Source organism: Bison bison, unplaced genomic scaffold (genome assembly GCF_000754665.1).
Source record: "Bison bison bison isolate TAMUID 2011002044 unplaced genomic scaffold, Bison_UMD1.0 scf7180017864145, whole genome shotgun sequence".
NCBI lineage: Eukaryota > Metazoa > Chordata > Mammalia > Artiodactyla > Bovidae > Bison > Bison bison.
In genome coordinates, this window is record NW_011494717.1 from 8379200 (window position 1) to 8396465 (window position 17266).

Genomic DNA, 17266 nt, shown 5'->3' on the forward strand with positions numbered 1-17266 from the left:
GCTATCTATCAGATCTAGGCCCTTAAATCTATTTCTCACTTCCACTGTATAATCATAAGGGATTTGATTTAGGTCATACCTGAATGGTGTAGTGGTTTTCCCTACTTTCTTCAATTTAAATCTGAATTTGGTAATAAGGAGTTCATGATCTGAGCCACAGTCAGCTCCTCGTCTTGTTTTTGTTGACCGTATAGAGCTTCTCCATCTTTGGCTGCAAAGAATATAATCAATCTGATTTCGGTGTTGACCATCTGGTGATGTCCATGTGTAGAGTCTTCTCTTGTGTTGTTGAAAGAGGGTGTTTGCTATGACCAGTGCGTTCTCTTGGCAAAACTCTATTAGTCTTTGCCCTGCTTCATTCCGTATTCCAAGGCCAAATTGCCTGTTACTCCAGGTGTTTCTTTACTTCCTACTTTTGCATTCCAGTCCCCTATAATGAAAAGGACATCTTTTTTGGGTGTTAGTTCTAAAAGGTCTTGTAGGTCTTCATAGAACCATTCAACTTCAGCTTCTTCAGCGTTACTGGTTGGGGCATAGACTTGGATTACTGTGATATTGAATGGTTTGCCTTGGAAACAAACAGAGATCATTCTGTCGTTTTTGAGATTGCATCCAAGTACTGCATTTCAGACTCTTTTATTGACTATGATGGCTACTCCATTTCTTCTGAGGGATTCCTGCCTGCAGTAGTAGATATAATGGTCATCTGAGTTAAATTCACCCATTCCAGTCCATTTTAGTTCGCTGATTCCTAGAATGTCAACATTCACTTTTGCCATCTCTTGTTTGACCACTTCCAGTTTGCCTTGATTCATGGACTTGACATTCCAGGTTCCTATGCAATATTGCTCTTTACAGCATCAGACCTTGCTTCTATCACCAGTCACATCCACAGCTGGGTATTGTTTTTGCTCTGGCTCCATCCCTTCATTCTTTCTGGAGTTATTTCTCCACTGATCTCCAGTAGCATATTGGGCACCTACTGACCTGGGGAGTTCCTCTTTCAGTATCCTATCATTTTGCCTTTTCATACTGTTCATGGGGTTCTCAAGGCAAGAATACTGAAGTGGTTTGCCATTCCCTTCTCCAGGGGACCACATTCTGTCAGATCTCTCCACCATGACCTGCCCGTCTTGGGTTGCCCCATGGGCATGGCTTAGTTTCATTGAGTTAGACAAGGCTGTGGTCCTAGTGTGATTGGATTGACTAGTTTTCTGTGAGTATGGTTTCAGTGTGTCTGCCCTCTGATGTCCTCTTGCAACACCTACCATCTTACTTGGGTTTCTCTTACCTTGGGCGTGGGGTATCTCTTCATGGCTGCTCCAGGAAATCGCAGCCACTGCTCCTTACCTTGGACGAGGTGTATCTTCTCACCGCTGCCCTTCCTGACCTTCAGCGTGGGATAGTTCCTCTAGGCCCTCCTGCGCCAGTGCAGCCACCGCTCCTTGGATGTGGGGTTGGTCCTCCCAGCCACCGCCCCTGGCCTCAGGCGTGGGGTTGCTCCTCCCGGCCCCTGCCCCTGACTTTTGGGTTTTTCCGTGACATCTTACAGAAAAACCCAAATGAATTTTTTTTTTTGCCAACCCAGTACTTATGTCAGTGTGTGACTTTGTGTGTGCACAGGGCTATCTGGAGAATAAATCTCAACTTGTAATTATAGAAGCAGTACATGTGCATTATACAAAATTGGAAAATACCTCAAGTGAAAGTAAGATTAAAAACATACGTGCTCAGTTGTGTCTAACTCTTTTCAACCTTACCGCCTGTAGCCCACCAAGCTCCTCTGTCCATGGAATTATCCCAGCAAGAATACTGGAGTGGGTTTCCATTTCCTTCTCCAGGGTATCTTACCAACCCAGGGATCAAACTCACATCTACTGTGGCTCCTGCATTGGCAGGCAAATTCTTTACCACTGAGCCACTAGGGAAGCCAAGATAAAGACAGAAAAATACCATATTCTTACTATCAGAGATTAAGTATATTTCTTTTCCTCTATTAATATACAGATATGATATCATACTGCAACTCTTTTGTAATCTCTTTTTAAAAAGTCAATAACCTCCACCTTTTCATTTCAACAAATTTCATTTCGTCTAAATATCTGGATCACATTCATATTCCCCCATTTGTCCAAAGACAGTGGTAAAGAACCCGCCTGCCAATGGAGGAGACCCTAAGAGACTGTAGGTTTGATCCTTGGATCCAGAAGATCCCCTGGAGAAGGAAATGGCAACCCAGTCCAGTTTTCTTGCCTGGAAAATTTCATGGACAGAGAAGCCTGGCAGGCTACAGTCTATGGGATCGCAAAGAGTCAGACAGGACTGAGCGACTTAGCACGTAACATCTTTTGCAGTGAAAAGTGTTAGGCGCTCAGTTGTGTCCGACTCTTTGCAGTCCCATAGGCTGTAGCCTGCCAGGTTCCTTTGTCCATGGGATTTCCCAGACAAGACTACTAGAGAGCGTTGCTGTTCCCTTCTCCAGGGGATCTTCCTGACCCATGGATTGAATTCAGGTCTCCTGCATTGCAGGCAGATTCTTTACTACTGAGGATTTTACTAAACTAGTACCTCATCTAGATCCAGGCATTTGCATCACGTTGTTAAATTAAGTTCCTTAAGTCTCTCTGATCTATGAGATTCCCCCCACCCTTCCACCTGCCAACCTCCTTTTTACATGATGCTTATATACTTATTGTATCCTCTTCTCTTGATGTATGTGTGTGAGAGTGTGGTGGGGGTGAAACCAAAAGTCTAGGTCAGTTATCTTATAGAATGTCTCATTTTTTGAATGTGAAAATAGGAATGATCAGTGTTTGTGTATGGGGGACTTCTGATTTGTTGTTAAAGGTTTTTTTAATGTGAACCATTTTTAAAATCTTTATTGAGTTTGTTACAATATTGCTTGCATTTTAGGTTTTTTGTTTCTTTTTTGGCCTTGAGGCATGTGGGATCTTCCCTTCCTGACCAGGGATTGAACCCAGTTTCCCTGCACTGAAGGTTAAGTCTTAACCACTAGACTGCCAGGGAAGCCCCCAGGGATCTTCTGACAATTTCAGAATGCTTGAAAGGGAAAATTTTATTTTTAGAATTTTTAAACTGAAACTATGTCAGTCCTCAAACCTTCCTCTTCCTGTGTTACTGGGGCTACTGTTCAGTAGCATGAAGTCTGAAGTCTGGACTGGGTTCTGAAAGCCATGCCTGTGTCATTTCATGTGACAGATTTCCACTTACAGAACTCCTATTAGCAGTGAGCTGGGCATCGGTGGCCTGCCTGTGTTCGTCATGCTGTGGCCATGTTTCTCCTAGTGCTGGAACCTTTGATCAACCCCCTCGCCTTCCCCTGGTGCCCTGTGTGAAGCTCTTCCATAGCACTCTTCACACAATTCTGTAATTAGCATTTGTCTTTGTCTCTGGCTGCACTGATAGTGCTGTGTACTCAGACATATCCTTGTATTCATCTTGGTATTCCAACATATCCTTGGCACAAAAGAGACCTTTCATGTTTGATGAATGAATGAGTGAATGAATGAATGAGTTAGTGGACTAGTTAATAGTATCAGCTCTTTCAGGATGGGGCACTTGTATATCACAGGCTTGTGGTGCAGTTTTTCCTTTCTGTTTTCCTTGCTTCAGAAGTTGAGGGAGGTTATTTCAATCTGTGAGTCAGCACTAGATGTGGCCCCCGACAAGTGCTGTGTTGAGGACAGTTCAGTCACACTCTTGAATAAGAGGCTACCTCTTGGTGGGTTTGAGGTTCTGGATAGTTTCAAATGCATTTAGTTCTGGATGATTCTATTACCGCCTATTGCTTTCCTTTCCTCGACCACAGTTGTAGCTGTGTTTGGGAAAATATTTGGGAGGGTTTCCTGCACCTTCCACAAGTCTGAGCCTAGGTTTTATAGAACTGAGTGGAGTAGATAGCAGGTAGACGGAACATACATTGCAGCCTTAGTTCAGCGGTAGACTAACTTTTTTTCTCCCTTCTTCAACTCAGCCTGCATGATGTACTTAATAATCTGAGATCAAAATATAACAAGCAGGTCAAGCAATTTCAGGAGGAGAACCAGTCCCTAACCTCAGACTACAAACGCCTGGTGTTGCAATTTAAGGAGCTTCAGAAAGCCATGAGGTATTTCAGGGACGTGGGTCCCAAGGCATGTGTCCCAGGAGGGGGACTGTGGGAGCTGAGCTGGTAGTGACGGTGATTCCATTCGCGTGTGGCATCGCCTGTGAACTGGGCCAGGGCACTAGAGAATCTTTTCTGCTGTCTCTCCTGTCCCTTTACTTGCATGTCACCTGCCTGTTCTCGTAGGTGAGAATCTCGGGCTCAGAGATGGGGCTGGGTCCAGGGTTTCCCCCAGCTCTGCCTCAATTCTTGCCCTACTGCTAGCTGGGGGTGCATGTGGGGGACCGGTCCAGCCCTGGTGTCAGCTGACCACCATCGGTCACTCTCCTTCCCAGGCATTTTGCTCTCATTGATGACAAGCGGTTTCGGGAGATTTGGCTGATGAATGAAGAAGAGGCGAAGGACCTGATAAACAGAGCCTTTGATGTAGACAGAATCATCAGTACCCATCATCTAGGGCTCCCCTGGATGGCACCCGACTTCTGGTTCCTAAAGAATGTGGGGCCAATTTCTCAGCAGCAGCAGAAGTCCGCCACACAGATCTTAGAGGAAGTCCTGATGGAAGCAGGTGACCGGAACAGAGTCAGAGCATCTGCAGGCTGGAGTGGAGGGGCCTCTGAGAACATGTATTCCCACCAGCAATCTGCTGTCTTGCACTTTTCAAAATCTTTTCATGTGTATTATCTCATTTTACCTTTTGAGCAAGTGGTAAAATCTGGGTAGTACCATGATTTTTAGTACTGTTTTCAGACAAGGAATGTATAGCTTTAAACTTAACATTTGTAAATTTTAGTGAAGCAAAATTTTGGCTCAGCTGCTCTTGCTGATGTTATTCTTCTGTGAAGCAGCTGCTTTCCCTACATTTTCATTGACTGTTTCTAAACTGCCGCAGGGTTGGAAACCATAGAGTGGATGTGTTAGATCGATCTCTAAGAATAAACAGGTTCATGGTTTCTCTCCCACTTCCTGGTCAAGGCTGGATTTTGGTGTGACATTTCCAGGTAGATACAATTGGGAAGAGTGAGGCATTATAGGCTGGCTAGGAGCACCAGAATTCTCCAGATAGTCTCTTATTTCAACCCCAACCCTCCCATTTTTTTTTTCCCCCAACATAATAGGTTTTCATCAGCTAAAGTGACTTTAGTGCCTTGAAGAGGCCTTTGAAGGTATACATTTTCACAAGGAAAGTGGTTTGACTGTCCCTCACAGTGAACCAGGCTGAGGAATCACCTTCTCTTTCTGTCTCTTTTATGTCCCTTCGCAGAAAAGGAGGGGGCAGATGAGGACAGCTCGGAATCAGAGACTTACCTGGACCTGCCAAAGCAAGTTTCAGCAAGAACGACCCGCAAGATCTTGATGCTCCTGTGTGATGAGTCGGTGAGGCTGGGCACCTGGTGGGAGGCTTTGCGACTTTCTGCCCTTGCTTCTCGAATGCCGCCTTGGACGACACTGGATAGGCCAGAGGTGGCCTGGAGGCAGCAGAGGACCTGCCCACAGGATGGTGCTGTTGTGGGGGGACCCCCCGCTCTGGGCTTCATGGGGTTGTAGAGAAGCTGTCATGCTCCAGAGCTGGCCTGGCTGGCCTGGCTGGCCAAGGGGTCCTCCCTTTGTGGGTCAGCAAGGTGGGTCCATGCCAGCAAGGGACCCCTGCTAATTCATTTTTTTTTAAATGCTTAAATATGCTCATCTGCAAGAGAAAGGGTCCCAGTCTTGCCCCCTTGCATCCATCTGACAGTAGGGTGGCCACAACCTATGGTGGCCTTTCTCTGGAGCTGAGTTTGCAATTACTTTGAGGGTATTAGGCCTTAGATGTCTTCACTCATGTTAAAAAACCCACTGGAATTGGTGTAACAATCTCGTTGGAGCTGGTTCAGCTAGAAGTCCGATGGTACCCAAACAGAATTGCTGTTTACTTAGGTCTTCATTTCTGAGATGGGAAAGAAGTGGTACGAAGATTGTCAGGTGCCAATCCACTTGGGACAGTTCTTGGGCACGAGGGGGATCTCCTGCCACTGAGGGCAGCTCCTGATGAAGGAGGAAGTTGACCGACACTCTGCTCCGTCCGCCAGCTTGCTGCCTGTAGCCTCCTGTCCAAGGAGCGCTCCCCCAGGTGTTGCTCCCACTCCGGGGGTGCACCCAGTCTTCTCCCGTCTCTGCCCCAATTGACGGATACTGGGTTCTGTTCTGGTGTCTCCATCTCTCTCCAGCCTTCCTCCCCTCCAGATCAGCACCCACTGCTGTGTCCTGGAGATGTCTGGGGACTCTTGTTCAGTCTCTCAGTTGTGTTCAACTCTTTGCAACCCCACGGACCACAGTATGCCAGGCTTCCCTGTCCTTCACCATCTCCCAGAGTTTGCTCAAACTCATGTCCATTGAGTCTGGGGACTAGCATTTGGGTGAAGTGACATGGGCGGGACTGGATCAGGTCTGGACTGTGGTGGGGAGCTCAGGTGTTTGCCCCTGCGGTCTGTAGGCCAGGTGAGTCAGCACCTTCTGAGGACACCTCAGTCCATCATGAGGACCGGCTTCGTCCCTGAGAAGGACTTTTAGGCTTCCCGGGAAGGCCTTCCTCTGGGGTGCCTGGCAGCTGCCTGATGTCTCGGCCCTGGGGTTCTTTCTGCTCTGAGGAGTTGTCCCTGGCTCATTGCCCGGAGGGGGACGGGCTGCAGGACTTGTCCTGAACCCCGTCTCCTACTGGAGATGTCGTCTCCCTTCTCCTCAGGGTTTCCTCATAGAGAGCAAGTTGCTGAGCCTACTCCTGCCCCTGGAGAAGAACGAGTGTTACCTGCTGAGACTGGACGCCGTCTTCTCGGTGAGTGCCTCTCAGGCTGAGTGGGTTGGGGGTTCCAGTGTAACACAGCCCCCTGGGTTTTCCAGCACTGCCTGAGCCCTGGAATAGCTGCTAGGCTCCCGGGGCTTCCCCAGCTCACTGTCATATCCCTCCCTTTACCTACTCTCCATGCCAAGAATTGGCCTCAGAGTTGCGTTGGTGACTCCCATCTCATCCCTTCCTCTGCCAGCCCCTCTCTCGTGGCCCAGCTGTCAGCCGCAGGTTCTCCCCTTTACCCCTAAACTCAGAGGTGTGTTCAGCCCCCTTTAGCATGCTCCTGCCCACCAGGCCTGTATGGGGCTGTTCTGAGCGTTGTTTCTCTGTTCTGAGGTACGTGTCCGCACTCAGTGTGCTTTCTGGTGTTGAAAGGCCTGTTCTCTGGGTCATGGTAGGCACCAGGGAGGCTGAGGGGAGCCAGCCCCTGCTCTTGGGAGCTGAGGGACTTCTTAATGTGGTATTTGATGCAGTCATTCTATTTTTTCCTCAGGCCCTTGGAATTGAAAATGAGGATGACTTGTATAAACTGGTTAACTTCTTCCTCAAATACCAAACTCATCATTCACCTTCCAGCCAGGTAAGGTGAAGTGTAATAAAAAAAAAAAGAGCATTCAAAATTCTCCTGGAATCCCCAGAGGGCACTGCCACCTTTGAATAATACTTGTGATTTGGAAAGATCCCCTGGAGAAGGAAATGGCAGCCTACTCCAGTATTCTTGCCTGGAGAATCCTGTGGACAGAGGAGCCTAGTGGGCTACAGAGCATGGGGTTGCAAAGAGTTGGACATGACTGAGCGACTAGCACCTTCACACTAGGGAGAAGTAGTGGGGATTTTGTATCAAAGCTGATTTTAGCACTTCCCTTGGCATTGTTACTTTTTGTATTTGTAAAGGGAAGGCTAGCTAGCCATCAGATCCTGTTCTTACACTGGGGCCCAAGGGGTCTTTTCCAGGACCTTCCTTCAAAGCCAGGCCTCAGCCACGTGAGACCTGAGCTCACCAAGTTCTGAATATTTTGATTCATAATACTTTCTTGCAAAGCAAGGCCCATTTTTAATAACTATCTTGATCATAATTGACTATTTTGAGGAAGTCATCATGTTACAAATTTGTAAAATTTTAATATTAATATAAAAATTTAAAACATGAATTAAAAAAGGTTGTTGGTATTTTTAGTGTCACAGTGAGTGTGAGTATCCTGATATGCTTCCAGAAAGAGTTGGCTGAGGGGACAAAACTGAGAAGCCGTAAGAAAAAATAAGGGCAAACTGGCTGCATCAAAAAGAAAGTTCTGTAGATCAAAAATCGATATAAGCAAAGTTAAGATATAGAGACAGGAGGGGGAAATATTTTTAATTCATATCACAGACAAGGGCTAATTTCAATATATAAAGAACTCTCATAAACCAATAAGAAAAACATCTACTCAGTGGAACAGACAAGGGATATGAACAAACACCTTTTAAAAGAGACATACAAATAACTTTAAAGCATATGAAAATATAACCAGGCTTTCTTATATTTAGAGAAATGCAAATTAAAAGTGCTCAAATTCAATTTTCACTTGTCAGGTTGGCAAAAATCCATAAGTTGGATAGCAGATAGTGGTGGCTGAGGTTTGGGAAATAGGCATGCTCATAGTTTACTGGTGTGAGTGTAAATCGTTGCAGCCTCTGTGGCGGACAGCTTGGCAGGATCAACTGTAAAACCGTATAGTATACTTTAGCCTGTGCTCCTCTTCTAAGATTTTATCCTATTGATGTACTCAATACAGTTGAAATGGTGTTTATCATAGCTTATTCATCACAGCATTGTTTGAAATGACAGAAGATTGGAAACGATCCAGATTTCCATCATTAAAGAATTGATTAATATATGCTGCATCTACACAATGGAATACTATGCAGCTGTGAAAAAGAACAATGATGTTCTTTAGGTATTTATGTGAAAAGCTCTCTAAGGTTTGTTGGTATGTGAAACTCTACTGTGTACGTAGTAGAATATCATTCATGTAAAAATGGGAAGGAAAAGTGAAAGTGTGTGCTTGCTGCTGCTGCCACTAAGTCGCTTCAGTCGTGTCCGACTCTGTGCGACCCCATAGACGGCAGCCCACCAGGCCCTGCCGTCCCTGGGATTCTCCAGGCAAGAACACTGGAGTGGGTTGCCATTTCCTCCTCCAATGCAGGAAAGTGAAAAGTGAAAGTGAAGTCGCTCAGTCGTGTCCAACTCTTAGCGACCCCATGGACTGCAGCCTACCAGGCTCCTCCATCCATGGGATTTTCCAGGCAAGAGTACTGGAGTGGGTTGCCATTGCCTTCTCCAAAGTGTGTGCTTACATGGATATGTATTTCTTTGGAAGGATATATAAGAAACTGATAATGTTGGTTTACTGGTGGGAAGTAAACTGAATGAACTGTACAGCAGGAGTAGAAGGACTTTTTAAAATTAAAAGATTGAAATTTAATTTGTGCTATGAATCAAGAGGATATTTATATCATGTAAGCTTTATACATATCAATAAAATGAACACCTGTGAACTGGATACCAAACTAGAACGTTATCACTGGTGTGTGTGTGTATGTGTGTGTGTTTAATTTGGTTGCACTGCCCAACATGCATGATCTTAGTTCCCCAACTAGGGATTGAACTCAGGCCCCTGTAGTGAGAGTGCTGAGTCCTAACCACTAGACCACCAGGAGATTCCCCCGTTATCACTGTAATGAAGCTCCCTGTTTGCCTCTTTCTGGTCCCATCTTCCTTCTTCTCCACTCTTTTCCTTCATTATCTCTTTCTTTGTGTGAATGTCTGCATCTTTCTTTTCCAAAACTTCTGTAACTTTCTGTAAACATTTTCTCCATTTTTCCTCTTTCTAGCTGTCTTCATACATTCATGCTTGCATGCCTCCAACCATAGTTCCCCTTGCATCTTTGTCCACACCGGTTCCTGGCATCTGTGTCCCCACTACAGGAGCCACTGGATCTCAGAGCAGAGAAGGAGAGGAGCCTTGTGGATGGGAAGTCACAGGAGAAGGAGCCCCCTCCTTCTCCCAAGCTCATCCACCCCAACGACGTTCTCAAGATTCTGGAGGCCTTTGTCATGAGTCTGAGGAAGCCTAGGTGGGCTGTGGTGCTGGAGGGCTTACCTGAGAAATGGGTGGAGAGGGGAGCTGGATGGGATGGGGGCCCAGCAGATACAAGGAGGGGAGAAGAGGCTGCTGAGCCAGAATTTGGGGAAGTGAGTAGAAGGATGTCCGGAAGGGGGGCGAGAGGAATCCATGGACATTGCAATGAAAGAAATAGATACAGAAGAGATTTGCATGTTTTCATTCATCGTTCATTTATTTAACGAACATCTGTTGGGGGCTACTGTGTATAGGCCTTGTGGGGAGAATACTTTGTGATCAGAACAGTGGTCAAAGCACATGGAGGTGTCAGGCTGCTCAGAGGGGAAGTGGTCACCTTCATCTGAGACATCAGAGAGGGTTTTAGGAGGAGACTGCAGCAGAACTGGGTTTTCCTGGGTGGACAGAGTTGGGGGGAGGACATTTCAGGATGTCACAGTGCAGGAAAGACCTGCTTCAAGAATCATGACAGAGCGGTATGACTGGAGGGTCAAGGGTCTGGGGAGTGGGACTGGCTTGGGTAGAGGAGCCAGGCTGGATCTTGAGAGCCTTATCCAAATTCCCCAAGGTCTTGGTCTTTACCCTTTGGTGGATCGGAGCCAGAAAATGATCTTAAGCCACGAGGGAGCCAGGAGCAGACTTGCATTTTAGAAAGATGACTTTGGCGGCCGACTGATGCCTGATTCAGGGACCGTAGTGGGAAGGTTTGTCCAGGTGGGAGGGGATAGCTTGGATGAAGGCTATCCTGGGGAGGGGGGGGTGGTGTGGAGAGGAGATAACAGATTTTAAGAGCTGCCTTGGCAGCATCCTTGGAAGAAATGGACATAATAGTGAGCTATAGAGCCAGTGATGTAAACTGACGGAGAGGAAGGGAGTGGATGACACTCCTTCATAACGGTGACAACATCACCGAGAATCAGGAACCTTGATGGATAAGCAGGTGTTGTTTCTGAGGCGCTTCCATGATGGGATGAAGGTGACAGTAAGTCTGTGAGGGGCACTGCTTGGGGGCCCTGGTGACACCAGGCTGAGGGGAATGATACCAGTGCTTTTGACCTTCAGGGACTTTTGGGTGCCAGTGAAGTTGCTGAAAGCTGTGCGAGATGACTCAAAGGACTCTGAATACTGGGAGGCCCTGACTACGGTTATCCCTGCCACCACCCTGAACCTCTGGGATGCTCTGTATACAGCCTTGGAGAAATACCAGTGAGTGTGTATGCCATGGCTCAGGAGGAGGAGGGCAGGTAGAGCAGGCCCAGGGCAGGCAGGTAGGAGAAGCGCCCTGCTTGGAGTGGCCACCTTTGCTGCCTCCCTGTCCCAGGAACTCTTGGAGAGTAAAGCTGCTTTTGGCAACTCAGGTGGGGGGCCGTGTAGTGTTGGGGGATCGAACCCTCCGGCTTTGCCCTCCCTGTTTTGTTCCGGGTGGCCTGGCTCCTTCAGGGCTGGAGGGCTGCCCTGGTGGGTGAGGCTTCTGGGGTCCTCATTCACCTCCAACTGGAGTAGAAGGGCAGAGATCCTGGCTCCGACTTGATTGAGAATGGAGGAGGATTCAACGGGCCTCTAACCAATTTTTCTGCCCAAAGCCTCGTCCTGACCCAGAGGGCTGAGCTGCTGATAGAAAACAGTTCCCTGGAGAGGCAGAACACAGAGCTGCAGCAGCTGCTGCAGCAGTATCTGGACACCAAGGTGGGTCCCGGGAGGGGAGGCAGGACACTGGGGCGCTGGGCAGGGGGCAGCAGTGGGACTGGCGGAGACGCTGGAAGAGGTCAGCCGTCCCCTCCCCACCACCTCCAGAGGCGAGGCAGCTTCAAGGTGCGGGCTATCTTAGTGTCACTTTGACGCCCATATAGTTTTTGGCACCAGATGCTTGTTGGATGGCTCTGCAAGGCAGTGATCCACCCGGTGCTGGCCTCACAGCTTACAGAGCCCTTCCACAGGAATTTCCTTCTTTGGTCCTAACAGCTGGTCTGTGAGGTGGACAGGGCGGGAGTGATTCTCCCCCCTTCATAAAAAGGAGGATCAAACCACAGAGCCTCTGTTGCTTGCCCAGAGCTCGGGCTCTTCCTGCTCTGCCAGCCCCTGGGGTCTGGCCTGGGATGTGACACCTGGAAAGGGGACTCCAACCGAGGCAGATGTTTCCCCCAGCCCCCTACCCAGACCTGCTCCAGGGACAGCTGGGGTGACTTCCCCGTGTCTTAGCAGGAGACGGGATCTCACGGTCTGCTCCACTGGGAAGAGCCCATTGGCAGCACAGCTGCTGGCTCTGCTCTGCTCCTGTGGGATCCTTCATGTGGCACTTAAGGGTGTAACACTGGGCTGGGCATACCTCCTGAGTCATCAACTAAGGCTAGCCACATGCCAGGCCCTGGGGATGTGTGGCCTGTGGGGGTCTCAGGCCCCCGGCCACACCAGAGCAGGGCATGCGATGAGCCCGGGGGTCACAATGGCCTCTTGGCCCAAGACAGGACTCAGTAATTTGGGAACCATAAGGGGCCACCCTTCCTTCGACACTACAGTGGACAAAAGGCTGGGGAAGAGCGTGGAAGAACGAGGCCAGATGGGCAGGTGAAGTGGGGAAGTTAGGGTTTTAGAAAGTGGATCAGAAGGGAAGGTTAAGAGCATTACCAGAGGCTGGTGTGCTGGAGCAGAAGTCAGACAGGGAGCCCAGGACTCAGCTTCTGAGGAAGGCAGGGTGCCTGCAGGCTGGCCCAGGAGACGGAAGGAAGTCTTTGGGGAAGTACTCCTAGAGATTTGGAGGCCTCTTGGGAGGTGGACCCTGGGGGAAGGGTAATGACCATTACTCTTTCTTTTCCAGATAAACTCTGAACTGCAAGTTCCTCCGACTCAGGTGTTCCGGGTCCCCACAAAATAGAGCCAGACCTCGAAAAGCCTGTCTCGGTAGGGCCGACCCTGGTATCACTGTTGGTGTGGGAGGCAGCACCCCCTGGGGGCTTCCCCGGGCCCACTCCCTGCATTTTCCAGAACTGTTGTTGTCAGGCCTGTTGAAATAAGGCACTGAGAGGAGTTACCGGATTCCACAGTCCTGATTAAAGTCTTAAAAAGTTGTGTCTGAATCGCTTTAAAGAGCAATCCCCACCTGACATCTCTGTGTCATGAGGGGACTTTGTCCCTGGCTTCAGACTGATTTGAGAACAGGCGTGCAGCTGCAGGCCGAGACTGTGGCTCAGGGCTCCCTTCTTGCTTCCAGGAACAGGTGGTACCTGGGAGCTTTGGGCCATTTCAGGGTCTATGCCTTCAGACTGTCACTAAGAGTGCTTTAGTGAGCTTTTGGGGCCCCTGGGTCCACCAGGCTGTGACCCTGGGGTGTGGTGTGACATTCCTCCTGGGGCAGCCTGGGCAGGCAGCCCTGTACCTGAGGCCCACCTTGAACCCTGGTTCACAAGGCCTCCCACTCCAAAGGGGCCCAGCCTGGGCTGAGCTTGCCAGCCGACCCTGTGCACCCCTCCCCCACAGTCCCCCCACCTGACCCACTGCAGACTTGTCAGCTCAGGGTTTGATTTCTTTTATTAAGAGAAAAATCACCACTCAAGAGAGGAAAAGCAGCCAAGAGAAACTCAGCTCACACAGGCGGTGGGGGCGGGAGGTGGGCAGCCCTTCAAGTGCAAACTCCAGGCAGCCCCCGGAGGACTGAAAGGGTGAGCCCATCAGGGGCCAGGCAGGTGGGTGGGGTACAGGGTTCACTGCAGGCGTGCTGGCTTGCAAGGGCTAGTCTGGGCAAAGGAAGCACTGGGAGGCCATCAGAACCCACAGGCTGGACGGGGACTGGGCTTGTGCATCCAGCCTGCGGCTGCCTGGATAGAGTGGAGTGGCCCGGGGAAGCAGCCGCCTGGCAGGATTCGTGGAAGGGATCTGGGATCACTTCTGCAAGGTCAAGATGGCAGCTGCCCTTACAAGATTATATCTAGGGATGGGGAGGGTGATGCTGCTTGCTCATTGATTCTTTTTAAAGCCCTGGGCACAGCCCATGACATGATTCGATTCTCAGTTAATTTCATTAAAGCTTTAGTGCTCTGCTGGAAGGCCTGGGGAGGATTTCGGGTGGCTTCCTCGGGCAGGTGGGGCAGGCTCTTGCAGTTTCCCACATTCTCCACCCTGCAGGTAGGGACATGACGGGCAGGACCGAGTCAGCAGTAGGCTTGGGGTGGGGTGGACAGGCAGGGAGGGTGGGGGGGCTGTTGCATCACCGGCCCAGCCAGCAGGAGGAAGGCCCCTGGGACTGGAGGCCTCTGTGCCAGAGGCGGGGCAAATGTGCAGGCCCAGGAGGGGAGCCGTAGGGAGGGCCCCCAGGGCCTTCACGCCCCCAAGAGCTTCTTGACCATATAACCGGGGAGGCTGTAGAGGAAGAGCGCCAGCATGAGCAGTCCCAGCAGCGCCAACACGATCTTGATGATGAGCCACTTGTACCGCGTGCAGATGAGGTACTTGATGGACTTGAGGGGGTTGAGGAACCAGACGAAGGCAGTGTCGGGCCGGCTGGGGAGGGAGAGCCTCGGTCAGGGGGGTGGCACCTCCAAGACACCCCGTCCCCACAGCCCTTCTAGACCCGAAGAGAGCCCCCTTCACGGTCCCAGTCCCCAGAGTACTGAGTGCTGGAGGCAGGGTTTGAGCCCATCTCAGCTCCAGCTGTGCTCTTGGAGAAGACTCTTGAGAGTCCCTTGAACAGCTAGGAGATCCAAACAGTCCATCCTAAAGAAAATCAGTCCTGCATATTCATTGGAAGGACTGATGCTGAAGCTGAAACTCCATACTTTGGCCACCTGATATGAAGAACTGACTCATTGGAAAAGACCCTGATGCTGGGAAAGATTGAAGGAGGGAGGAGAAGGGGACGACAGAGGATGAGATGGTTGGATGGCATCACTGACTCAGTGGATATAAGTTTGAGTAAACTCTGGGAGTTGGTGATGGACAGGGAGGACTGGCGTGCTGTCGTCCATGGGATAACAAAGAGTCAGACACCACTGAGTGACCGAACTGAACTGAACTTAGCTCCAGCAAATGCTGCCTGCATTCCCCTTCTCTTTGCAGAGAACGGCAGTTGTCCCAGCTCCTCCCGAGGCCTAGATGGCATTTTTGGCAGCTGGGCAGCTACCCCTCGACCCAACACTTGCAGTGAGGGCAGGTCAGTGCTGGAGGAGGCTGTTGCAGGGCTGCAGGCAGTTCTGGTTATTACAATAGGAAGCTCCCCTACTGAGCTGTTCATTGTGGATCGTCTAGCACTTGCTGTGTGTTCACAGTGAGGTTTGTGTTTCCAACCTGTTCCCCCTTTAGGCTTCTGTCCCCACCAAGCCCTGCCAGGGGTCTGAGGATCCCCAGGGCGGGGTACACGTCACCCTCACCCCTGACCTACCCAGCGTCAGGGCTGGATCATTACTCTACCTTCTCTAGGGCCACCCAGCCAAAAGAGGGCTTGTTGAGCTTACATTCTGTTGACTGTGTGACAAGAACAATAGATTCTATAAAATGTCCTGATAGAAAGTCAAAGTACTGAACATGCTTCTTCAAACTCTTCCTGCTCCTGGGGGATGTAGACCTCACCCTCCAGAGCCAATCAGTGCAGGCAGGGCTGCAGGCCGGGGGTTGTGGGCAAGGGCACCCGGTTTCCAGTCCCAGTGGTGACAGGCAAGTGAGGCATGTCTTAGAGCCTTGGATTCCTCACTTGTACCATGGGGTTAATAGCAGACCCCACCTCTGGGGTTGGTGAAAGGGTGATGTGAAAATGCGTGAGAAGTTTTGGCACTGAGCCGAGCTCCCCATAGGCTGGTTACCAAGATGACTGAATGCTGTGGAGCTACTCATTGCCATGCAGGGCAGGAAAGGGCTCGGGTTGGGAGGAGGATGCTGATAGAATCTCTTCAGGGCTGGATGGCTGATCTCAGTCAAAGCCTTTCCCCTTTCCTGTCCATAACTCAGCTGCTTTCTGCCAATGGAACTGGGTTCGATTCTGACCAGGATGTCGCTGGGAGAAGAGGTGGTATTGTGTAAAGGACACTGGATGGGCCATTTGAAAACCAAGGCTGAGTCCTAGCTCTACCCTGATTTGCTAGGCGGTGGCCTGGGATAAGTTCCTTTTCCTCTCTGGCCTCATATGTAAACATGCAAGACTGTCATTTGCAGTTCTGAGTCTAGGATACCACTTGAAAGCTTCAAAGTTGCTGTCTGCACTGTCCTTATGTGTGCACCCGTGTGTGTGTGTGTGTGTGTGTGTGTGTTTGTGTGAGGGTGTGCCACATGCTGGCCAGCTCATAGCCCTAGGTCCAGGAGGAAGGGAGGGTATGAGACTCAGGAGGCTTTGGGCTCAGACCCCAAGGATCTTCTTGACCAGGCAGCCAGGCACAGAGTAGAGGAAAAGGGCGAGGAGGAGAAGCAGCCAGTGATGTATGTATCACACGAAGTGGTGGGCAGACTTGAGAGGGTTCAAGAACCAGATGAAGCTTGTATGGGGCTGGTTAGAGCAGCGACAGGAGCAGAGGGAGCACTGAGGAAGGACACGGAGGATGAGGGCTGGGGTGTGGTGAGGGCCCCTGGCCAAAATGAAAGTGGCTCTCAGCTGCGCACACAGTTCCAGGTGCCGCCCGTCCCCAGCCATCAAGGCTGCCTGGGGGCCCAAAGCCCACCACTGCAGCTGTTTGCCTTTGTCAAAAACTGTGTGCTTAGTCACTCAGTCTAGTCTTAGTCACTAGTCTTAGTCACTCAGTCACCCACTCTTTGTGATCCTAAGGACTGTAGCCTGCCAGGCCCCTTTGTCCATGGGGATTCTCCAGGCAAGAATACTGGAGTGGGTTGCCACTCCCTCCTCCAGGGATCTTCCGAAACCAGGGATCGAACCTAGGTCTCCCACACTGTGGGCAGATTCTTTACCATCTGAGCCACCAAGGAAGCCCAAGAATACTGGAGTGGGTAGCCTATCCCTTGTCTAGGGGAACTTCCCAACCCAGGAATTGAACCAGAGTCTTCTGCATTGCAGGCGGATTCTTTACCAGTTGAGCTACCCAGGAAGCCCCTGTCAAAAAGTAGGAAGAGCATTCAACTCAGCTCAACAGGGCCTTCCCTGTACTATAGCCCGTGTTCTGGCCTCAGAGCGGGGAGGTGGATCCTGGGGAGGAAGGGGAGGAGGGAGGAGGCTCTCTTGCAATGAGGCTGTGGCCCAGGAAGGCTCAGAGAGGGCAGAAC

The 17266-nt window shown here is 50.1% G+C and overlaps 2 protein-coding genes across 2 annotated transcripts in view; one reads left to right on the forward strand and one right to left on the reverse strand.

Moving 5' to 3' along the window:
• Positions 1-13146, forward strand: part of DRC1 (dynein regulatory complex subunit 1) — a 38989-nt gene extending 25843 nt beyond the window's left edge. The window contains exons 9-17 of the mRNA XM_010840595.1: positions 3995-4129; positions 4462-4694; positions 5391-5503; positions 6849-6938; positions 7444-7530; positions 9919-10067; positions 11135-11278; positions 11656-11758; positions 12888-13146. Of these exons, the coding sequence (XP_010838897.1) occupies positions 3995-4129; positions 4462-4694; positions 5391-5503; positions 6849-6938; positions 7444-7530; positions 9919-10067; positions 11135-11278; positions 11656-11758; positions 12888-12944 (1111 nt within the window). The 3' untranslated portion in view covers positions 12945-13146. The remainder of the gene's footprint in view (positions 1-3994; positions 4130-4461; positions 4695-5390; positions 5504-6848; positions 6939-7443; positions 7531-9918; positions 10068-11134; positions 11279-11655; positions 11759-12887) is intronic.
• A 1239-nt stretch (positions 13147-14385) lies between these two features.
• The window catches only part of OTOF (otoferlin), an 88748-nt gene continuing 85867 nt past the window's right edge, over positions 14386-17266 (reverse strand). Inside the window, exon 46 of the mRNA XM_010840690.1 lies at positions 14386-14566. Within this exon, the coding sequence (XP_010838992.1) occupies positions 14386-14566 (181 nt within the window). The remainder of the gene's footprint in view (positions 14567-17266) is intronic.